At 41.7% G+C, this 25,531-nt stretch overlaps 1 protein-coding gene across 1 annotated transcript in view; it reads right to left on the bottom strand.

Moving 5' to 3' along the window:
* The window catches only part of LOC126253282 (delta-sarcoglycan), a 564,870-nt gene extending 539,590 nt beyond the window's left edge, over window positions 1-25,280 (bottom strand). The window contains exon 1 of the mRNA XM_049954506.1: window positions 25,234-25,280. Within this exon, the coding sequence (XP_049810463.1) occupies window positions 25,234-25,266 (33 nt within the window). The 5' untranslated portion in view covers window positions 25,267-25,280. The remainder of the gene's footprint in view (window positions 1-25,233) is intronic.
* Window positions 25,281-25,531: the final 251 nt, after the last annotated feature.

Below are 25,531 nucleotides of genomic sequence, written 5' to 3'. Positions count from 1 at the left end.
ACACAGACGATATGGAAACCAAAACAATTATTATCAAGGGAGGCAGAATAACTTCAGACGCAACAGCTCGGCGCACAGTTACGATTCAGGGAGAAATTCTCCACCACGTGACGGACAAGGAAGAAACTACGGAATCTACCGACATGACGACAGACGATATATTCGTAACGACAGACTTGAATTGCATCAGAACTGGCGGGATTCAAACGGGGCAGGGCCTTCTCGTCGGAGTGAATTTGTAGAAGTTAGGTCTCCTAATCCCAATAACGGCGCGCGGCAACAAAGAGACAGACAATGACTCGCACAGCAGGCAGCCGCGTGCGCCCGCTGGCTCCGAGAAAAATAACATAAGACGCTAGCCTTGAGAAAAATTCCAGCATTCTTTACCGACGTATAAAACATGACAATTGCTTTTCAGTTGAAAGTCTGCGTACTATGAAGAGTAAAGGATTACACCACATTTCACACGTAAAACCGTTTATTGAAAGATAATCTGCTTTTTTTTTAATGCAACATTTTGGTTTACTTGCAAATACATTATGGATTCAAGGTGCTTTCTGAGAGATACCAGGTGACACAGTGGTTAGTTTATTTGACAGCTACACGATTTTATCACGATGCTACTAATGAGTGACAATTTACAATGTTGCTTTTTCAGTGTTTCTGTTTTATATCTGCACAGTTTTTCTGAATTCTTCTGGAAAGTAAAACAGGTTTTAGTAGTAACTTTTGTTGTATAGCTACAATGAGACAGCCTTTTCCGTGGCACAACAATACGTCACAGCACAGTACTTTCTTCATCACAACAATAAGCGTAATAACTAAGATATCTATACGCAAAGCATTTTACTTTTGTTTATCATGAGGTAAGCACATTGACTTTTGCACAACTTAGCTTTCGGAGGACGATAACTACGAGACTTCCACAGAGACTATCTTACAACATGACGCACAGTTTAGCGCTACAGGACACGTATTTGACTGATTAATTTTGTACTTAAAACATTTATTTTTAAAGATTTTTATATTGCAAAGAAAGTTTTCCGTGATACATTTCATTCCATTGCTGTAATCTGTAACACCTGAGGGTATAATTACATTGATCCTCAGGGGGGTACACGCTTACTTTGTGTACCATGTGTTTGGCAAGCACAAGGAGCCCTAGCTAATATGGTATTTGCTTACACAACTTTACACTTCGGTACCATATTTCTGTAACACAGAAATTACACAGCTATCTGATTATTTACCTGAGAGAGACAAACATTTTTTTACTGCAATAGTGACAGATGTTTACGTAATTACACAGTTGAATAACTTCACACTTATGAAAATGTATTTTGTCTGTACTTTGTAAACTGTTCATATTTTTTTCGGAACCATTGTGATACAATGAGAGCTTTGAATGATATATTTGGTATGGGATCATGATTTTTGAAGTACGTTTGAGGCAGATGACACTTTTGACATGAGCAGAGAATTTTTTTAGGTTTTGAAATTATTGGAGGAAGCTACGACGATTTTGAGATTTGACTGAGGTATTATGATGTTATTTTTACGACGACGATATGTTTTATGCTGTTGAGGTACGTTTATGAACAATAAGCTGATGCTATATGAGGAATTTGATTATGTGTCGACGATATATATATGTGTAATAAGGTAAGGAGTAATGAATAGTAATTTAGGGACTCTGATTTGTGATAAAGGTTGTTGGAAACCAAGAATCGTACTTTAAGAGTTGTGAAATGTGTGTAAATGCGTGAATGTATTACAATGCTGACGAATTTTTTTTTTTGACACTTATATTTATAGGATTTTGTTTCTACAGATTTGCAACGCTAATTCTTGACCTGTGAAATATTTTTATGTGAGACTGTCGTAGCGGAAACTGCTGTCGTAAATATTTCGGTAAGAAAGTTCAGTGACCACCTGCACGTAATGCGTCGTGGGCACGCAGCTGGGCGACAGCCGCCCGAAAAAAAAAAAGCCATTAGCCTTCCAGCGGCACAGGTAGAAAAAAAACAAAGGGAAGGCCATTATAATCGCTATTGACGTTCCTTTGTAGAAAGCATCGCAACATTTCACTGCTATTGTCGTGCTAATTGAGAGAAATGCCATATGGCGACAGAAATGCCTAATGAAATGACGAGAAATATTTTTATGTCTGTACACCTGATTATGACTACTGTCTCTCTAGTTGAGAGATTTTTCTACTAACTTATGAAATACCTCATGACTACTGAATGATATTTTTATGCTTTGCTTTGTACATAGTTGCTTATTTCATTTGATATCTGGTTTCCAGCTGTCTTGCAGCATTGGTTTCATAAAATAAAATTAAATGCATTTGCTAATGTGAACACTTTCTGTCAACAGATCTATTAAATAATTACTTTATGATCCACATTCTTCGAAAAAGGAGCTATTGGAATGGAAAGAACAATAAGAAGGGACTAGTAACAGGAACTGCATACATAATTTTCTTTTCAACTACTTGGTAATTTTTTGGTAGAGTAAGTTATCGTGATGCATCACTCTAGTGTTAAGATGTGACATAGGTATTAGACATGGCCATTTTTACTGTAATATTTTTTCTGCTTGAGCTATGTCATGTTTAGGTATAAGTTGCTGCTGTTTGCCAGGCATAGTGTTATTGAATTTGACTTTGTATTATTCTGTTAAGCCAGTTTTACTAATGATTTATTTTTATTATTTGCTGCACATTGCCTTAGATTAGTTGTAATATTACAATTGCTTTGCTAATTTCTTAATGCTGCTTGCTTCGCAAATCTGCGTTTTTTTTATTGCTGTTTATATTAATTGTTTTATGTGATGCTACATTGCCTCGTCCATTAGTTTAGCATCTGAGATCAGTAGATTTAAGTTAGATTAAGAGGGGTAGACTATATAAGAAACGGATTTGGCAAAAATGAGTATTGTGCACTAAGAAATAATTATTTCGAAAGAAATATGAACAGAGTAGAGAAAGCAGGTATAGATGGGACTTATTGGGAATAATGATGAACGAAGGGAGATCTCCAAGAACAAAAAAGGTTTTGTTCGCAAAATACTGCAGTACCAAAGGTTACACTGATAACGAACCCTGTCCTTTCCATTGTGTTACCCCACTATGTGTTTGTGTTCCCTTGTGTATTTATGTTTTTCCTGTATTTATGTGTTTATCTGATAAGACTTAAGTTGTGGAATTTTTCTAATACTAAGCTGCATTCACTATGATGAGGAATCTATCCTCAAATAGAATTGATATTAATAATATGTTATTTAACTTGTAAATATGCTTAGATATTATTTATTATGTTCTGTTCTAATGCTCATGTGTAAAGTTGATGTTTCAAAAGCTATTCTGATCTTTTATGTTTGTACTCATGTCATAATTCCTGTAACATTGATGTATATGTTTATTTCTATTGTGTTGTAAAGCCTGTACTACAAATGTTATCTGTATTGTTATGTTCTTTAATGATGTGTTTTGTACCTTTGTTATTGTGTTCTTATGTTATAAAATTGTATAGACACCAGTTCATCATATTATTAACTTGTAAGTTACATTTCACTGCACACGTTTTGTTGGTCATAGTATATGGACAATATGTGAGAAGTAGGGACTGTTAGTGTTTGTATGTGTGTTAATAATTCAGCAAGGGACTGGATGACAGCATTGCTGGTTCTAAGGACAATTCCAAAAACTTTGTGAGTGCACAAGTGGTGGTTATGGACTTGCTCTATTATCCGCAAGACTCTTCAATGGTGATTGTGCACCTGCACAGTCACAACGGATGGCTGCTGGCCATCTCTACAAGGACTACAGTGGGTCTGCATCTTTGATGACTCACCAGTACCATTATTTCTACAAGGAATGCAGTGGGTCTGCGCCTCTGGTGGCCCACCAATACCGTAATCTCTACCAGGACTACAGTGGGTCTGCTCTGTGATGACCTACCCACCAATACTCTTCAAAACTTCGACTGACTCTGCTGTGGGTTTGCTCTGTTGTGGCCCATTACCTGTCAGCATGTCAAGAGCCAGCACTGTCTTTCTGTTGGAAGGACAATACTACTTCTTCAAGACTGCATGGATATCCACTACTTCCGTGTGCATTTTCTTTTACTGCTCAGACTTTGAGAAAAACACTGATATTTTACTGTGATGAACGATTAGGACTGTCTTTACGGACTGTGAGAAAATTTGAGCTTTTGACCAACATTGTCTCAATAAGTGTGTGCATTTGATTTCTTAGTTATTGTAATTATGAAAAATTTTTTAAATCTGTATTGGCCACTGCCCAACAAAATTTGTAAAATTTTTTGTGGGGAGCATGGGGGCTATGTAAGTAGGCTGTTTAGGTTTTTTTATTGGTAACGCCACCTCAGTATGAAAATCACCGGCTGTGCCGCGTGCACTCTGTGGCTGCTTTGCATTGTTGTAATACTCAACCATTGTAGTGTTAGGCAGCTGGCTGTGAACAGCGCGTAACGTTGCGCAGTTGGAGGTGAGCCGCCAGCAGTGGTGGATGTGGGGAGAGAGATGGCGGAGTTTTGGAAGTTGTCATGAACTGCTCTATATATATAGATATATATATGATGATATAAAGGTAAATACATTCTTTGTTCTCTATTAATATCTTTCATTTGCTAACTATCCCTATCAGTAGTTAGTGCCTTCCATAGTTTGAATCTTTTATTTAGCTGGCAGTAGTGGCGCTCGCTGTATTGCAGTAGCTTCAGCAGCGAAGATTTTTGTGAGGTAAGTGATTTGCGAAAGGTATAGTTTAATGTTAGTCAGGGCCATTCTCTTGTAGAGATTATTGAACGTCAGATTGCGTTGCGCTAACAAAATATTGTGTGTTGAAAGTCAGATCGCGTTGCGCCAAAAAAATATTGTGTGTCAGGTTAAGCACAGTCTCGTGTATAATTTTTCAAAAGGAGACGTTTCAACGCGGCTATCATGGGCGGCTACCACACTTTGAACTGGAAGCTGTAGTTGGAGCTAGACGCATGGGACATTCAATTTCGGGAATCGTTTCGGAATTTAGTATTCCGTTATCCACAGTGTGCCGAGAATACCACATTTAAGGCATTTCCTCCCATCACGAGCAACCCAGTGAGAGACGGTCTTCACTTAACGACCGAGAACAGCAGCGTTCGCGTAGAGCTGTCAGTACTAACAGACAGGCAAAACTGCGTGAAATATCCGCAGAAATCAACGCTGGACGTATGACGAATGTATCCGTTAGGACAGTGTGGTGAAAGTTGGCGTTAAAGGGCTATGACAACAGACGATCGTCGCGAGTGCCGTTGCTAACAACACGACATCACCTGCTGTGCCGCTCCTGGCCTCGTGACCACATCGGTTGGACCGTAGACAACAGTAAAACTGTGGCCTGATAAGATCAGTCCCTATTTCAGCTGATACTGCCTATTGATAGAGTTCGAGTGTGCCGGACTCTCCACGATGCCTTCGGCCCCGGTTTTCAACGAGGCTCCGTGCAAGCTGGTGGTGGCTCGTGAATGGTGTAGGCTGTGTTCACATGGAATGTACTGGGCTCTCTGATCCAACTGAACCGATCATTGACTGAAAATGGTTATGTTCGACTACCTGGAGACCATTTGCAGGAAAGAACGACGGAATTTTCGTGGATGAAAACGCATCATGTTATTGAGCCACGCGTGTTTGCGACTTGTTTGAAGAACATCATGGACAATTCGAGTGAATGATTTGGCCACCTAGATCGCACGAGATGAGTTCCATTGAACATTTGGAGAACGTGGACAAAAACCAGCACTGGCAACGGTTTAGCAGTTATGGACGGCTATAGAGGTAGCTCGGCTCAGTATTTCTCCAGGCACCTTCCAACGACTTGTTGAGTCGGTGCCAAGTCGAGTTGCTGTAGGACGCCAGGAAAAATGCCGTCCGACACGATATTAGGAGGCATCGCATGGCATTTGTCACCGCAGTGTATGTTACGGAGGAGAATTGCTAGAATAAAGACCGAATAATGAGTAGATATCACAGATACGTCACTATAAGCTTTCTCTAGCGAAAGAATATAATAGGTATTGCACGATTAGCTAGTAGAAAGGATCACGTCCGTTAAACGTATTTGCGCACAGCAAAATACCGCGTTCCTTAAATAAAGCCCTAGAGCATTTATTGTACTAAATCACTGGAAAAATTTAGGATAAGAAAAGTTTGTTAGTTGATTTTCTCTGTTTTGAGTATATGTATAGCAAAATGGTTCAAATGGCTCTGAGCACTATGGGACTTAACTTATAAGGTCATCAGTCCCCTAGAACTTAGAACTACTTAAACCTAACTAACCTAAGGTCATCACACACATCCATGCCCGAGGCAGGATTAGAAACCTGCGAACGTAGCGGTCGCGCGGTTCCACACTGTAGCGCCTAGAACCGCTCGGCCACCACGGCCGGAATATGTATAGCAGCACACATCAATATTCCTAATTGATTTAAGTAATGCACACTCAGTGTGGTATCAGAAATCTTTCATACAGTTTAATCCACTAACAGAGAATTAAATTTGAGTATTAGTTCACATTAATTTATGCAGTGAGTATGAAAATTTTTGTCAGAGCCGTCTACGGGTTGTAGAGGAGACGTAGTAGATAAATTTTTGACGAGAAATCCATGTCCGGAAATGGCTGTAGAGGCACCGTGCGCCCACAGCGGATAGAATCAGTTCTGGGCTGTGAGTTATACAGCAGCCCGTGGCGTAGGAAGTGTTTCAAGTACCCATCGTCGGGTTCGCTTGTATGTGACCATGGACGCACCGCTCAAAGTCGAGGTGAACCGTGTCTCTGGAGTATTACAATCAACTCTCCACAGTTCCAAAAAGTTCGCTTTCTGTTGTAGTGGGACGGACATGATATGTGATGCCAAAATTACAACAGGGACGGAAGACGGCACCTTCTTCTCCGTTTGTTAGCGCGCCGTGAAGCTGTATATCTGAAAGCGATCTTTTATTTTATATCCACATGGTGCATTTCCGGACATGAGTGCTTATCAAAACCTTATTTACTAATTCCCGTCGCTCTAGGAACCTATAATAGCAATTGTGCAACACCTTGTATAAATTTCGGTTGTAAATAATGTTCACCTATACTCGTCAATCGAATCTGTTACCATTAAGCACACGTGCTACAGCGAAATCCGAAGTAATTTCAAAATATTTGTGTCCCAACAATAACTCACGTTAGTTTGTACTTCTCAATACAATTTGCTTCAGAAAAAATAAACTTGCATAAAATAGAAATTTCTATACAATACTCAGCGCTATTATTATGCGCATGTCTCATATGTAGATGCACAATATAAAGAAGAATCACAGACGAGCTGTTTACAAGCGAACAACCATCAAACCCTCAAAACACACATTGCTGTTCCGCGAAACCGCAAAGCTTGAAGTCCTATGGCACTGTCTGAGAAAGATAGCTACATATCCCTGGCTGAACAGAAAAGTATCGTGATTAGCAGCTGTCGATATGTTCGCGAACACACTGCTCGCAGGCCTGTTCGTTGCTCGCGAGCCATCTGCTGTCGGTGATTTCAGCGAGTCCTCGGATCACAGTCAGTCACTTGCCCAATGTGACTCGGATCGTACGTGGCCCGTTCAAGTTCTGATAATCGAGGAAATTGTATTGTTCTCATGTAGCCCGTAACACGAGTAGCAGTGATGGCGCTATGTCTCTGGCCTTTTCTCTTTGTCTTGTAGCACCGGTACATGATACTGTTAATGGGGAGAAGCCAATCAAACAGGAAAGTTGAGACCAGTATTCTTTGAAAGTACACTACTGGCCATTAAAATTGCTACACCACGAAGATACGTGCTACAGACGCGAAATTTAACTGACAGGAAGAAGATGCTGCGATATGCAAATGATTAGATTTTCAGAGCATTCACACAACGCCGGCGCCGGTGGCGACACCAACAATGTGCTGACATGAGGAAAGTTTCCAAACGATTTCTCATACACAAACAGCAATTCACCAGCGTTGCCTGGTGATACGTTGTTGCGATGCCTCGTGTAAGGAGGGGAAATACGTACCATCACGTTTCCGACTTTGATAAAGGTCGGATTGTAGCCTATCGCGATTGTGGTTTATCGTATCGCGACATTGCTGTTCGCGTTGGTCGAGATCCAATGACTGTCAGCAGAATACGGAATCGGTGAGTTCAGGAGGGTAATACGGAACGCCGTTCTGGATCCCAACGGCCTCGTATCACTAGCACTCGAGATGACAGGCATCTTATCCGCAGGGCTGTAACGGATCGCGCAGTCACGTCTCGATCCTTGAGTCAACAGATGGGGACGTTTGCAAGACACCAACCATCTTCACGAACAGTTCGACGACGTTTGTAGCAGCAAGGACTATCAGCTCGGAGACCATGGCTGCGGTTACAATTGACGCTGCATCACAGACAGGAACGCCTGCGATGGTGTACTCAACGACGAACCTGGGTACACGAATGGCAAAACGTCATTTTTTCGCATGAATCCAGGTTCTATTTACAGCATCATCATGATCACATCCGTGTTTGGCGACATCGCGGTGAACGCGCATTGGAACCATGTATTCGTCATCGCCATACTGGCATATCACCCAGCGTGATGGTATGGGGTGCCATTGGTTACACGTCTCGGTCACCTCTTGTTCGCATTGACGGTACTTTGAACAGTGGACGTTACATTTCAGATGTGTTACGACCCGTGGCTCTACATTCGATCCCTGCCAAACCCTACATTTCAGCAGGACAATGCACGAACGTATGTTGCAGGTCCTGTACGGGCCTTTCCGGATACAGAAAATGTTCGACTGCTGCCCTGGCCAGCACATTCTTCAGATCTCTCACCAATGTAAAAACGTCTGGTCCATGGTGGCCGAGCAACTGGCTCGTCACAATACACCAGTCACAACTCTTGATGAACTGTGGTATCGTGTAGAAGCTGCATGGGCAGCTGTACCTGTACACGCCATCCTCGCTCTGTTTGAGTCAATGCCCAGGCGTATCAAGGCCGTTATTACGGCCAGAGGTGGTTGTTCTGAGTACTGATTTCTCAGGATCTATGCACCCAAATTGCGTGAAAATGTAATCACATGTCAGTTGTAGTATAATATATTTGTCCAATGAATACCCGTTTATCATCTGAATTTCTTCTTGGTGTAGCAATTTTAATGGGAAGTGTTGTAGTATGCTGTAAGCTGGCTCCTCCTGTTAACCATAATGACATTGGAGGGACCACTCTTGACTAACTACAATTGCTTGTTATTTATTTTAGGTCTACTAAAATTGTCTAAGTTTTGAAGAAATATGTTGACCCTAGTGTCTTTTAAAACATAATTTCATATAATCCACCGCATTACAACACAAACGGCAGCATTTACACTATCTCATCGAAACTATCTGGCTGCATACTAGTTGAAATTGATTTGGAACGTGTCTGCCCATCCGGGTGATCGAGAATGCACGCAGACACCAAATATTAATTGCTCTTGGAGTGGTCAGTTGCGCGTGTAGCCAATTTTTGAAATTGGTCAGCTGCACATGGTGGACATTTTTAGATTGAAGTCAACTGGAAGGAAACACATGTTAAATTGGCACTACAGTATGTTTGTCTCCATGTTCAGATACTTACAGCTCTCTACGATTGCTATGCTCGACCAGCAATATGTATGGCAAGAAACCAAAACTATTTTTATTCCTTATGATAAGAGTAAGAACGGCTTTCAAAAACATTCGTATTCGTTATAGTTTGAAATCGATTCTTGTACATACTGCACATGTTTTTCACTTTTATTGTCAGCTAGGTGACGTCTGTATCACTCATTTTGGTTTAATTGACTGTCCATCTCTGGACGATAACATAAAAAAAAAAACGATATGCACTGGAGACCCAAAGAAACTGGTACACCAGCCTGATATACTGTAGGGCCCCCGCGAGCACGCAGAAGTGCCATAACAAGACGTGGCATGGTGTCAGAAATAGTGCTGGAGGCAAATGACACCATGAATCCTGCAGGGTTTTCCATAAATTCGTAAGAATATGTGCGGGTGGAGGACTCCTATGAACAGCACGATGCAAGGCATCCCAGATACCCTCAATAATATTCACGTCTGGGGAGTTTGGTGGCCATCGGAAGTGTTTAATCTCAGAAGAGTGTTCCGGGAGCCACTCAATAGCAATCATGGACCTGTGGGGTGTCGCGTTGACCAACTGGAATTGCCCAAGTTCGGCAGAACGAACACGAATGGATGCAGGTGACCAGACAGCATGCTTATTTTTGTATTTGGTAGCGGACATCACATGACATCCGTTGAAGTTCGTTGTTGATCCTTTCACTCAGATTTTTTTATTACAGAGACCAACCAGCTCTCTGACTAAACACGCTGAGCTACTGTGCCTATGATGTTTAGGATAACACAACACCCAGTCCCTAAGCAGATAAAATCTCCGACCCAGTCTCAAAACTCTATCCAGTGCACCAAATGTAATGCACACAGAATTTTAAACGAGACTCGTCGACCAGGCAACAAGTTTCCAGTCATCAACCAAAAAAAAAAAAAAAAAAAAAAAAAAAATGGCTCTGAGTACTGTGGTACTTAACATCTGTGGTCATCAGTCTCCTAGAACTTAGAACAAACCTAACTAACCTAAGGATATCACACACATCCATGCCCGAGGCAGTATTCGAACCTGCGACCGTAGTGGTCACGTGGTTCCAGACTGAAGCGCCTACAACCGCACGGCCACACCGACCAGGCCCAGTCAACAACAGTCCAATATCGGTGTTGATGGGTCCAGGAGAGGCGTAAAGCTCTGCGTCAGTCACCAAGGGTACACGAGTGGACCTTCGGCTCCGAAAGCCCATATGGATGAAGTTTCGTTGAGTGGTTCGCACGCTGACACTTGTTGATGGCCCAGCATTGAAATCTGCAGCAATTTACGGAAGGGTTGCACTTCTGTCAAGCTGAATGATTCTCTTCAGTCGTCGTTGGTCTCTTCCTTGCAGAATCTTTTTCTAGTCGCAGTGATGTCGGGGATTTGATGTTTTACCGGATTCCTAATACTCACGGTACACTCTTGAAACGGTCGTGCGGGATATCCCCACTTCATGACTATTTCGGAGATGCTGTGTCCCATCGCTTGTGCGCCGACTATAACACCTCGTTCAGTCTCACTTAAATCTTGATAACCTGCCATTGTAGCAGCAGTAACCGATATAACAATTGCGACAGACACTTGTTGTCTTATATAGACGTTGCGACCATAGTACCGTATTCTGCCTATTTACATATCTCTGTATTTGAATACGCATGGAGATATCAGTTTTTTTTGCGCTTCAATGTACAGATGGAACTGCACTCTGAAACTTATGCTCGAGAGTCCTAAGAAACACAAGTATTGGTAGTTCATTAAAAATATATAGTATTAGAAGGTGGAAACCCCAATCTGCGTATGGAAAGTTTATATTCAAATAATCAACTACACTTGTAACATTTTTACTCTCGGATTTAATGCTCATTGAATAAACGGTTAAGTAAATCGTAACCTACACGTTTTTGTTGTGCATCTCCACGCTGCTTTACGTCGTGTTTCTCTGTCTTTCCGAAACTTATTTCTTGTAACAACGATCGTCTTATGGCCTCTTTCACTTGTCAGATGCACCACAGTAATATTACAATCCATTTGTAACTTACTAGTCACATACAAGTAGGAGGAACGGGCACATAGAGCACAGCACTCGGAGAATGAGATTAATCACAACAGTGCTACTAACAGTTTTGTGTAAGTATTACCAAGTTTCAAATAAAAAAGTTGCGCGCAGTCGACGTGTTTGCTGAAGTAATACTAAACCTACTCGCACGTAGTTGTGCACACTAAACCATTTCGCGCGCAGTCTGTACACAAGTCACCCTCCCCCCTTAGGACGGCTTCAACCCTGCTGGGTACACTTTAAATTAGGTGTCTCAGTCTATCTGGAGAAGTGGCAGCCCAACCTTTCTCAAGAGTCGAATCAAGGGAAGCTCGTGATGTATGGACGATTGGATCTGTGGCTAAGTTAACGTTCTAATTCATCCCAAAGGCGTTCCAAAGGTTTCAAGTCAGGTGTCTGGACAGGAAAGTCAGTTTCAGGAATGTTATCGTCCATTAATCGTTGCCTCAGAGATTCGACTTCTGTTTATCTAGTGTACGCAGCACACAACGCTGACAAATGTTTGGAGAACGTCATGATTTGCTGCCAAGAGTTGCTGACAAAATTTCTTTATTGAACAGTCAGTATCGGTCTACGGACCAATACCATAAACATGAAACTTCTGCAGCATCATACTAGACGACAAAATCAGTCGCGCCAAATAATAAAATCCACAATTTGTCACAGCTGTCAAACTGTCATATCGTCATTCACGAAAATGTATCAAAGCGAGCCCTCATTCGTGTTGCATTCTCAGTCGTCCTTCACTGAAATTTTTGGGTTTATATATTTAAAAAAATATATTGCTTAACAAATGGATCCTACATCCATTAATTCAGGAATGCAGCGTCAAGGGTAACCGCTGCCATGGTCTCCGAGCTGATAGTCCATGCTGCTGCAAACGTCGTCGAACTGTTCGTGCAGATGGTTGTTGTCTTGTAAATGTCCCCATCTGTTGACTCAGGGATCGAGACATGGCTGCACGATCCGTTACAGTCATGCGGATAAGATGCCTGTCATCTCGACCTTTATCAAAGTCGGAAACGTGATGGTACGCATTTCTCCTCCTTGCTCGAGGCATCACAACAACGTTTCACCAGGCAACGCCGGTCAACTGCTGTTTGTGTGTGAGAAATCGGTTGGAAACTTTCCTCATGTCAGTACGTTGTAAGTGTCGCCACCGGCGCCACCCTTGTATGAATGCTCTGAAAAGCTAATCATTTGCATATCACAGCATCTTCTTCCTGTCGGGTAAATTTCGCGTCTGTAGCACGTCATCTTCGTGGTGTAGCAATTTTATTGGCCAGTAGTGTATTTCGCAAGCGGTCATAACATTTTAGCTTATCAAAATGGTTCAAAAGGCTCTGAGCACTATGTGACTTAAGATCTGAGGTAATCAGTCACCTAGAACTGAGAACTACTTAAACCTAACTAACCTGAGGACATCATACATACCCATCCCCGAGGCAGGATTCTAACCTGTGACCTTAGCGGTCGCGCGGTTCCAGACTGAAGCGCCTAGTACCCCTTGGCCATAGCGGCCAGCCTCGCTCATCAGTGTATGTGATAAAGAGTACAAGGTGTCTCACTCAAATCTCTCTGATTTCAAAGACCCAGAAAAAAAACACAATAGATACGACAAGGAAAAACGCACCGCATTGTAGAGCAACTCAAAGAACTTATTTGTTTATCATCAATAAACCTCTGCATGTGAACCGTTTGTAGTACAACGAATATCGAGTCTATATACAATTTCTTGCGAAGTTCTTTGTAACATTTCCTTTGCTATTCTTGCAATCGGATTAGTGATATGATGTCGCAACGTAGGAATATCGTCCACTTTGGTCGCATAAACGCGGTCCTTCACGAACCCCCACATGAAGAAATCAAGTGGCGTAATGTCGGGTGAACGTGTTGGTCAGGCTATGGGTCCTCCGCGTCCGATCCAACGACTGGGAAATTTCCAATCCAGGAACTTGCGAACAGCCGTTCACCAGTGCGGCGGAGCTCCATCTTGTTGAAAAATGATGATGGTTTGCAAGTCTCCAAAATGTCCAGATACACTGACCCATTTACTGTTTGCTAGCAAAGAAGAACGATCCAACAATCCTGCCATGCATTAGGCCGCGCCAGATGTTTAGTTTATGGCTATCACGAACATGTTCAATGACAAAGTGCGGATTTTGCGATCCCCAAATCCAAACATTATGCCTATTAATCATTCTTAAAAGATGAAAGGCTGCCTCATCTGAGAATAAACATCTTTCCAGGAAGCTGGCATCCATATCAATACGCTGCAGCATATCTGCAGAAAATTGTTGTCGGCGTGGTTTGTCGTTCGCCGTCAGATGTTGCAGAATTTGCACTTTGTAAACACACATACGAAGATGCTGCTGAAGTACACGTTGCAATGCTGATCGAGATTAATCCAGGTGCTTGACGAATTGACTTACGTGGGCTTCTGAGAAACGTTTGTGTGATGTCCTCGTCTGTCTCTTCTGAAATTCTGTAACGTGCAGAGCCGGAAATTTCGAAAACACTTCCTACTGCCAGAAACTGCCATTCCTTAATTTTTATCACATCAGGTGGGTCACATCGAGCCGGCCGCGGTGGTCTAGTGGTTCTAGGCGCTCAGTCCGGAACCACGGGACTGCTACGGTCGCAGGTTCGAATCCTGCCTCGGGCATGGATGTTAGTGATGTCCTTAGGTTAGTTAGGTTTAAGTAGTTCTAAGTTCTGGGGGACTGATGACCACAGATGTTAAGTCCCATAGTGCTCAGAGCCATTTTTTTGATCACATCGATACACACGTCGATAATTTCTTTGCACAGTAATCGGCGATTTTGTTTCTTCAAACCACACTACTGCTTGCGCAAGCTGCTGTGGAGTCGCCATTTTCATTTCATGCGACTCTGGCGACGATACTTGGCACTTACTGACGCGGGAGTATAAATTCTTTGAGATGCTCTACAATGTGGTGCATTTTTCATTGTCGTATCTACTGTAGTTTTCCTATCCTAGGACCCTTAAATCAGTGAGGTTTGAGTGGTACTAACTGTACTTGCTGCGTGTGTCAGTGAGTATATGTGGCGAAATTTAACCCTGTACAGAAACATTAATTTATGTCAGGGTACATCTTAAGTGAGCTGTATGTTTAAATAATTTCATTGATTGACTTTACTTACATTTTCGCTAGGAATTTACGTGCCTGACACACAGAGCATGGTAACAAACGTAATAGCATGAATTAACACTTTCACATTCGAATGTTTCGATTCAAAGTCTCATAACTATTAACATGTGAAAATCCCAACGGGAAAAAGTTAAGAGATGATTTCTACGTTTATTCGAAAATTTTGAAATACCTCGAAGAAAACGATTTATTGACACATAGCCAGCACGGTTCAGAAAATATCGTTCTTGTGAAACACAACTAGCTCTTTATACACATGAAGCAATAAGTGTAACCGACAGGGGATGTCAAATTGATTCACTATTTTTAGATTTCCAGAATGCTTTCGACACCGATTCTCACAAGCGGCTTCTCACCAAACTGCGTGCCTACGGAGTATCGCCTCAGTTGTGCGACTGGATTCGTGCTTTCGTGTCAGAAAGGTCACAGTTCGTAGTAATAGACGGAAAGTCATCGAGTAAAACAGAAGTAATATCCGGCGTTCCCCAAGGAAGTGTTATAGGCCTTCTATTGTTCCTGATCTATATTAACGACATAGGAGACAATATGAGTAGCCGTCTTAGATTGTTTGCAGATGATGCTTTCATTTATCGTCTTGTAAAGTCATCAGATGATCAAAACGACTTGCAAAATGATTTAGATAAGATATCTGTATGGTGCGAAAAGTGGCAATTGACCCTGAATAAGGAAAAGTGTGAAGTTATTCACATGAGTACTAAAAGAAATCAGCTAAATTTCGATTACGCGATAAGTCACACAAATCTGGAGGCTGTAAATTCAACTAAATAACTAGGGATTACAATTACAAATAACCTAAATTGGAACGATCACATGGATAATATTGTGGGTAGAGCAAACCAAAGATTGCGATTCTTTGCAGAACGCTTAGACGGTGCCACACATCTACTGAAGAGACTGCTTACACCACGTTTTTCCGCCCTATTCTGGAGTATTGCAGTGCGGTGTGGGATCCGCATCAGGTGGGGCAGACGGATGACATCGAAAAAGTACAAAGAAGGGCAGCTCGTTTTGTATTATCGCGAAATAGGGGAGGTAGTGTCACAGACATGATACGTGAATTGGAGTGGCAATCATTGAAACAAATGCGTTTCTCGTTGCGACGGGCTCTTCTCATGAAATTTCAATCACTAGTTTTCTCCTCCGATTGAAAAAACATTCTGTTGGCACCCACCTACATAGGGAGAAATGATCATCGCTGTAAAATAAGAGAAATCAGGGCTCGCACAGATAAATTTTTGTGCTCGTTTTTCCCGTGTGCCGTTCGAGAGTGGAAGGGTAGAGAGACAGCTTGAAGGTGATTCATTGAACCCTGTGCCACGCACTTTATAGTGAATAGCAGAGTAATCACGTATATGTAGATGTATTCCTATGCTCTGTGTGCCACATTAATAAATTTCCAGCAAATATATAAGTAAAGGCATTATTGAAATTATGTAAAAATTCAAGTCTATTTGAGTATTCACTCAAATAAAGTACTCTTTCCGTAGAGGGTTAAACTTCGGTACACAACCTGAGTGGTACAACCAGCAAATGTTGCTCATCACACTTCACATTAATGAAGATGTAACTGTAATGCACCTGATGATGGTAGCATGTTACCGAAACCAGTCTAGCAGAATCCCGTCGGGCGTTATCGTGGAGTAGCATCATTTCATGCAGTCTTCCTGGTGGTTGTTCTTTGGATTGTGTATGCATGACGGCTCAGTTGTTGACAGTAAATGTCAGCAGTGATGGTTATACCTCGTGGAAGCAGTTTGTAGAGCACCACACCGTCGCTGTTCCACCAGATGCGTTACATTATGTTTTTCGCATGTGCGCAGGTCTCCGTACGGGGAGTTGCTGCTTTGCTTGGGCTGAACCATTCCTTCATTTTCATTTTGTAAGCACAGAGATACCAAAACGATACAGGATAGGAATGGTCTTTGTTGTTCACGAGCTAGTTGATGACAAGTAATCAGAGATGCTGATATGGCCACCCGCTGCTTTTTGTGATTTTGGCGTAAAGCATGGGGTACAAATGCATCCGATTTTTGAACCTTCCCATTGTATGCAAGTGTCACACGATAGTGGAATTATCACAATTCATCTCATTTTCCAGTTAACAATGACTTGGATCATAGCGGATTAATACGTTTAAACGATCTTCGTCAAACCCCAAAGCTCTTGCTGAAATTGGAGGGCCACTAATGTCAAAAATATCCTCCTCAAAAGGAGAAAACCATTTTCCTGCCTTGCTCTGTCCAATGGCATTACCCCCATACACGGTGCAAATGTTTTGGGCTGTCTCCGCTTTTGTCACCCCTCTACTGAACTCAAACAGAATATACTGTGTATTGGAAATGGTCAGATTTCTAGACTTGACACTGCATTTTCAAACGCCCACAGCTCCACTCCCTCCAGACATGACAAATGTGAACTCTAATAGCAACAGAGAACTAGAATTTAAAAAATGAGAGTCGATAAACAAAAACATATCAATTAGAATACCAACTTGCAAAACAAAATCTCTACGAATTTATGTTGCTGTTGTTGTGGTCTTCAGTCCAGAGACTGGTTTGATGCAGCTCTCCATGCTACTCTATCCTGTGCAAGCTGCTTCATCTCCCAGTACCTAGTGCAACCTACAACCTTCTGAATCTGTTTAGTGTATTCAACTCTTGGTCTCCCTCTACGATTTTTACGCTCCACGCTGCCCTCCAATACTAAATTGGTGATCCCTTGATGCCTCAGAATATGTCCTACCAACCGATCCCTTCTTCTAGTCAAGTTGTGCCACAGACTTCTCTTCTCCCCAATCCTATTCAATACTTCCTCATTAGTTATGTGATCTACCCATCTAATCTTCAACATTCTTATGTAGCACCACATATCGAAAGCTTCTATTCGCTTCTTGTCCAAACTAGTTGTCGTCGATGTTTCACTTCCATACACGGCTACGCTCCATACAAATACTTTCAGAAACGACTTCCTGAAACTTCAATCTATACTCGATGTTAACAAATTTTTCTTCTTCAGAAACGCATTCCTTGGCCTTGACCATCTACATTTTATATCCTCTCTTCTTCGACCATCATGACTTGTTTTGCTCCCCAAATAGCAAAACTCATCTACTACTTCAAGCGTCTCGTTTCCTAACCTAATTCCCTCAGCATCGCCCGACTTAATTCGACTACATTCCATTATCCTCTTTTCCTTTTGTTGATGTTTATCTTATATCCTCCTTTCAAGACACTGTCCATTGCGTTCAGCTGCTCTTCCAATCCTTTGCTGTCTCTGACGCAATTACAACGTCACCTGCGAACCTCAAACTTTTTATTTCTTCTCCATGGATTTTAATTCCTACTCCGAATTTTTCTTTTGTTTCCTTTACTGCTTGCTCAATATACAGATTGAATAACATCGGGGATAGGCTACAACCCTGTCTCACTCCCTTCCCAACCACTGCTTCATGCCCCTCGACGCTTATAACTGTCATCTGGTTTCTGTACATATTGTAAATAGCCTTTCGCTCTCTGTATTTTACCCCTGCCACCTTCAGTATTTGAAAGAAAGTATTCCTGTCAACATTGTCAAAAGCTTCCTCTAAGTCTACAAATGCTAGAAACGTAGGTTTGCCTTTCCTTACTCTAGCTTCTAAGATAAATTATAATGTCAGTATTGCCTCACGTGTTCCAACATTTCTGCGGAATCCAAACTGATCTTCCCCAAGGTCGGCTTCTACCAGTTTTTCCATTCGTCTGTAAAGAATTCGAGTTAGTAGTTTACAGTCGTGGCTTATTAAACTGATAGTAATTTTCACATCTGTCAACACCTGCTTTCTTTGGGATTGGAATTATATTCTTCTTCAAGTCTGAGGGTATTTCACCTGTCTCATAAATCTAGCTCACCAGATGGTAGAGTATTGTCAGGGCTGGCTCTCCCAAGGCTATCAGTAGTTCTAATGGAATGTTGTCTCTACCGGAGCCTTATTTTCACTTAGTGCTCTGTCAAACTCTTCACGCACTATCATATATCCGATTTCATCTTCATCTATCTCCTCTTCCATTTTCATAATATTGTCCTGAAGAACATCGCCCTTGTATAGACCCTCTATATACTCCTTTCACGAAGGTATAGACCAGGCTAAAAGCTTTCGACTCGGTCATTTCCGGACCAGGGTGCCTTATCCCAAACTAATACATTTACCCTTCTTTGTCATCCGAGAAATTTCGCAACACCATCACGTTATCATCCTGTATGTTTCGCTCTTAGCGCAAAATGTAAAAAAAAAAAAAAAAAAAAAAAAGGGTTGAAATGGCTCTGAGCACTATGGGACTTAACAGCTATGGTCATCAGTCCCCTAGAACTTAGAACTACTTAAACCTAACTAACCTAAGGACATCACACAACACCCAGTCATCACGGGGCAGAGAAAATCCCTGACCCTGCCGGGAATCGAACCCTGGAACCCGGGTGCGGAAAGCGAGAACGCTACCACATGACCACGAGCTGCGGACAGAATGTGAACAATCAGTGTAACAGTGAAATCACATAACTTCTGGTTTGATATTGGGGCACGCACTTTGAGGTATACTCCTACTCTACGCTGGGCAGTAGAGACATACACGGTCAACATACCTGCCCGGAAGAGGAGCCACACACACACACACAGCCAGGACAGTTATTCACGGCGCTAAACGGCCAGCGCTCTGTCACGGTAGTTGGTGCCGCCCATTACCCGGTCATTATTACTGGCGGTGGCACCTGTCGCCATGACGCGGCGGCTGAACCCCTGCAGACGCTGACGCTGGCGACAGCTGTTGACGCCCCAGCGAGCCTGGCGCCAGCGCTGGCGGCCCGGCGTCGCGACTGGCGTGCGGCCGTGTTTATTTCACGAAAGCACGCGTGTTCGCCGTGACACACGACTCCCTCTCGGCGCAGCTTCAACAATTCAGCCGGCCGGATGCCCCTGCGCCGCTCGCGACAACCGCTCAAACATTTAGGGCCGCCGGCATCGCGCAGGCAAGCAGTAAAACATGGCGCTAAATAAACCACGCGCCCAGGAGACGCCGAGAGTGCTTTTGCTTCGGCAACGAGCGGATCCTAGAATATGACAGGACTCGCCGCCTGATACACCCGCGGTGAGCGACCGGCGTCTGTTTCTGGTCCCGGCGGAGAGGACTGCAATTGACCACATGAACTCACCACAGCCACAGAAGACCAGGTTCATCAGTGGGAACGAAATAGAGTATCGAATCAAAGTAAGATGAAAACTCTCGTTGGTTAGAAAAAACGAGGTAGAAAAACGTAGCTCCTCTGAGCAAGCTCCGGAAAAGCCCCAAACAAATAGCACTTGTTAAAATTACCCAGGTTGTGTGGAATTCCTTGAGGGCTGCGACTATTATAAATTGGGTAGGGTATTCATTACGGACCCGCCTTATTCACCTGGTTTTGCGCCCTCGTATTTTTAAATTTTCCTCTCTCTGTAGAACGATCTTCAACGAACTTCGTTTCTGGATGAAAACGCGCTCCGAACATGGCTCAACGAGTTCTTTGTCTCAAAACATGATTCCTACAGTCGCGGAATCGAAAAGTTACCCCAGCCTTGTTAGCTGTTGAAAATAGTGGAACAGAATATATTCATGACTGAAGTCCCTGTTATGTGTATCTGTGGTGTTTATAAAAATTATGGAAAAGCACTACTAACTTACACACCAAACCTCTGACGGAGAATCTTTCTACTTCAATCTCTTTGCTTTCCATGCTTTGGAAAGTGGTAGTACGGACCGAAACAATAAAACAATGTCCTGTACACATGGGCTGTAAAGTGCATTTCTTAAGAGCTATGGGAACTTGTTCAGTAGAAGAGCTGTATCTCACAGTAGGAAAGATGAACAAGTGGTCAGCTTTTAAGGTATGCACCTTAGAGTCCGTGTTAATTGGAAATTTTTCTTGGTTTGTTCCATACTGCATCCTCCCAAAATATGGGAAACAATGAGCTTGAAGTACAAGAATTCACTGTCAGAGGTACCAGAACGACTCTGACTTATAACTTTCGATTCATTCGTTTATGGACCAGGCTCAGATTGGTATAATTTCCCGTCTCCATCATCCCTAAAGGAATCACACTGTTTATATCCTGCTTTTTAGACATTACCTACTACTAACAGCAGTAGTGAGTAGTTACTGCTGGAAGTGATGAAAAGCAAAATATGCCAAGCGGAGTGCAGGTACGTTTCGTAGAACACGTGGAAGTTATTTTATGGTAGCGACAACTTGAATGCTAATCCACTAAATACGAGTGCAGCACTTAAAGTGTTTAGAAAATCAAAAAAGGTTTGGTTTTAAAAGCACATTAAATGATTACTTTGTTTTTCAAAGTGGCCGCCTTTAACATCAACACATTTTTGCTTTCGTTGAAACCAATCCTTAAAGCAAGGATGTCACTCTCGCTCAAGCCCATCTTAAAACGGGTTTTTATAATGTTCTACTGTTTCACCTGGTGACGAAAAAGTGATTCCACGCATTTCATCTTTAATTTTTGAAAAAAAAATTTTTTGATGAGTGCTGTATGGTGGAGGATCCATTCATGACCTTTAGGGCATCCAAGTATTCATTTATTAGTTTTGCTATATGGGACGAGACTTTATCGTAATGTAAAATTATTCTTTTTTGGTCGTTTTTCAGAAACTTTTTTCAGAAATTTGTATAACAATTACAGTAACAATACGGCTCAGTTTAGAGGGGAAAAATAGCAACCATCTTCTCACCAGCTCTGCGCATTCGTATGCCTTTCGCAGGCTTAGGTTCTCTTCAAAAGCTCCATTGACACGAAAAATTTTTTCTTTTCAGACTCATAGCGACGAATCCAAGATCCGTAAGCAGTAATGATATTTGTAACCAAGTTTGAACCACCACCTTGGAATTTTCCGGGGTTTTTATGCACGGATCAGAGCGTTGTTACTTTCAGTTGGATGTCAGTTTATGTTGACTCCATCGACAACAAATTCTGCCACGCCCAATGCCTCCGGAATAAATTCGAAACATGTCCGTCAGTGTTCTTCAAATGTTGGTCGAACAGTGACAGTATTATCATCAGTATTAGAGATTCTTAGGCATTCTTCAGAAAACTCACCACTAAGAAGGAAATCAATATCTTTAGAATTCCTTGTACCAATTATAAATCGTTGCCTTAGATGTAGCTTCTTCGTCAAATGCATTTCCAAGCCGAACTTCAGACTGTTTAGGCGTTAATGACGATTTAATATCTTAAGAAATTATGACACGGAAATGTCTCCACAAAACATCCAAGTGAAGCTATCTAATAAATTATTAGAGCAAGTTGTACGAACTACACAGCAGTCGACTGAAAAAACAATAAAAAGTTCCTGTTAAACAATATATCATTTGTTCTTTGAACCATTGCCTTCTAAAACTTTTCCGTCGGACACTATACTGCTCATGTTTTGTTCATTTTCCATCTCCGAGACGAAATAAGGAAATCTAAATAACATCACTTTATTGGTACAAAATATGATAATTGTTCTGATGAGATTCTAACACGTCATGATGTCTACTGCATTTTAAAACAAGTAAGCTTGAATTCATTGATGTTACTGTGTGGTTCTAATTTGTTATTTCGATAATTAATGTCAAATTTTAAGTGTTACAGTATTCCTCGTCCTCGACACCGTCTTAAAGAGGAGTTAATGAAAACAGATTAAAAACAGGTGCAAATAAATCGGAGAGAGAGGACAGGAATTTTATACAGCGAGCGAGAGTCCTGTCGTATAGCAGAAATATTTATGCCTGAAATGTACTGTGTCCCTAGCAGCAATATTATTGCAGTATTAAAGTATTAGGTTTAATAAAAGTTGAACCGGCATCTGTGGCGAAATACGCCTAAAAAATAAATAAGTAAATAAAAACAGAAAAGGCCATCCATCGGAATGACGACTTAAAATTTGTGTTCTTCTTTCACGTTACTGGAATTGTATTTGTTTACGTACCAGTTGTTCAGTTGTTAAGTAGATCCTTCCATCTTACTGAATGTCTTGACAATGACAGACCTACCTCGGTAGGAACGTTTCGTAGAACAAACTGTATATTTTCACCAGATTTTGAAAATTCCCTATTTCTATTAAAAACACAGTCTCCATGAAATCTGTCTTACAACCATAATTGCTAAAGTCTCTCCCACACCCTGTTTCAGAGTGTACTCCACACTTATAAACTTTGGAATAGCTATGGAGTGTAAAGAGGAGTGAGGAGTTTTTTAAGATGCTGATGCTAATCAGTGTCAAAACGTTGTCTGTTTACATACCCAAGACAGCAGGCTGGTCAACATCTTACTGTTTTCAATATAGCAGTACACGTTCCAGATTTAATAACAATCACCATACACAGATCTGCTGTAATTAAATTTTGCTTCAGACGTATGAGTTTCAAATTTATATGTCCATTCACCTTCACGACACCAAACAGATACAAAACATATATTCAAATTGTCGATATGTTGCACATGCCATTTAAAATACAGAAATAAGTAATAAAATTATAATGTTATACAAATGTCTTCCTTCATAAAACTGAATGTTCTTATTAAGATTACGTCTAAGCCCTGTTACGATGATGAGATATTATCGCAACCTGTTGTAGGGCAATAAAGAATTTAGCAGATTTGTGGTAGTTATAAGCCTAAAAGTCACTTAGTTATGACGTAGAAATTATAACAAAACTTTAACGTTGCCGGATAAGTCGCTTATCGGTTCATTAACACATTGCAAAACATGAATTAGGAACATGATAATGAATATAGGGCTACCGTAATACAGACTTGCAGTAAACCGTGCCACGTGTCGTCTAAACCTAATCGTGTGACATGGCTCAACTGGTATCAAAATGATGAAGAATATGTGACTTTTCTGTGAATATATAATAAGGTCGAAGCAAGGTAAGCAAGTAAGTAATAGCTCCAGCCTTTTAAGTCCTGTCGTTCCCACATGCGTACAGTGTTCTGCTATGTGAATTACTACTGTGGAATGGTCTAAACATAACTGAATAAAGCACAGTTTTTGTGCCATTCGCCTTTCGCCATTATTCTTTGTAACGCATCTTCAGTGGCCTGGAATACGTGCACATAATTTTGGGTGTAGCATGTAGATGACAGGTCACAGACACCACAGAAACAAGTTTAGTTGGTGCCCATAAAGTTCAACAGTTAGCAACGGCATACAAAGCATATAACCAAAATATGTGTTCGACTCTTAAGGCTGCGAAGTGTAAAAAACGAGATCTCAAATGGCATTATCACAAGGAAAACCACTATAACAAAGGAATAAGTGCACAGCACGTAGATCAACATATAGATCAAAATCTTTGAGCAGAATTTTAAATTACTACTACATAATAGGAAAACAAAAAGCACCAGCTTTGTTTATAAACTCTATATGAAACGTCCTAAATTTTTAGTATGAACAAAAATATGTGCATATCCTGGCTACTGGAGGTGCCTTACAAAAAATAAAGACGAAACGCAAAAAAATTGTTTTATTCAGTTGTAATCAGATGGTCCCAGAGTAATAACTATCCACGTATCAAATAAATAATCTCTTTTATGGAGCAATACCAAGAATGATAACTGACTTTAATGGCAGTACAGCTACATTTATTACTTATACAGGTGCACAACCTCGTAATTGCATTTCAGAATGCTACATATATCATTATTCCCTAGCAAATAAGGACAGAACCAATGTAATCGTGTTAATGCAAAGACGGTAATTAAATATATAATTATGTTTTTCTTTACGGAAAAACCAGTACTACTTTCAGCCTGAAACTACGACCTAACGATAAGGCTGCAGATGTACCGAAAAGTAACCGACATGAACTGCACGTTTTCGTTCCTTCATGCTCAGATGTATAGACAGTGTTGTCGGCTGTAGTAGACGTACGCGAATTCATGAATATATTTTATATACACAGGGATTTTCGGGAATGACAATGATATGCAAACGCACTAACTGTATCGATACATTTTATATAATTAAAAACGATGCCTTCAGTAGCCGGAAAAAGTTGCAGCGTACTAAATGACGTCATTTTCAAGGCTATGACGCGCGTGCGTCACAGTTCCACATCACAGAATGCGATGATGGCGGCGCAGGCGGACACACCTGATGCAATCTGACGTGCGGAGTGCGACAAAAGTGCACTTGTTTTCTTCAATGGACGCCGTAGCATGATGCTAGTTCTATTAGGGCTACGAATACAGCCGTGTGTGGAAACGGCAGAGACGCTTACCCGTCTACGTAGGCGCCTGAAGCTGGACAGCATGGCGGAAGGCGCGGCGTCGGGCGTCGGCGGCCACACTGCTGCAGACGTGGACGGCCTATTAATAGCCACCAGCTGCCAGCGGGCGAGCCAGTGTTTGGGAGGCGGGGAGGGGGCAGCCAGAAAGAGCTTACGGTAAACCGCGCTAAGTCAGCTGCTTCCTCAACGAGTACGTGTAGCACCCGCACAAAGCACTACTCCCGCCTGAGGAAGCTGCCGTTGATAGGGAATTTTAACAGAACAGACACAGATGCATCAACAGAACAGT

This window comes from Schistocerca nitens, chromosome 4 (assembly GCF_023898315.1).
Source record: "Schistocerca nitens isolate TAMUIC-IGC-003100 chromosome 4, iqSchNite1.1, whole genome shotgun sequence".
NCBI classification, from domain to species: domain Eukaryota; kingdom Metazoa; phylum Arthropoda; class Insecta; order Orthoptera; family Acrididae; genus Schistocerca; species Schistocerca nitens.
The sequence above is the reverse complement of the archived record's forward strand: the minus strand, read 5'-3'. Positions and strand labels throughout refer to the sequence as shown.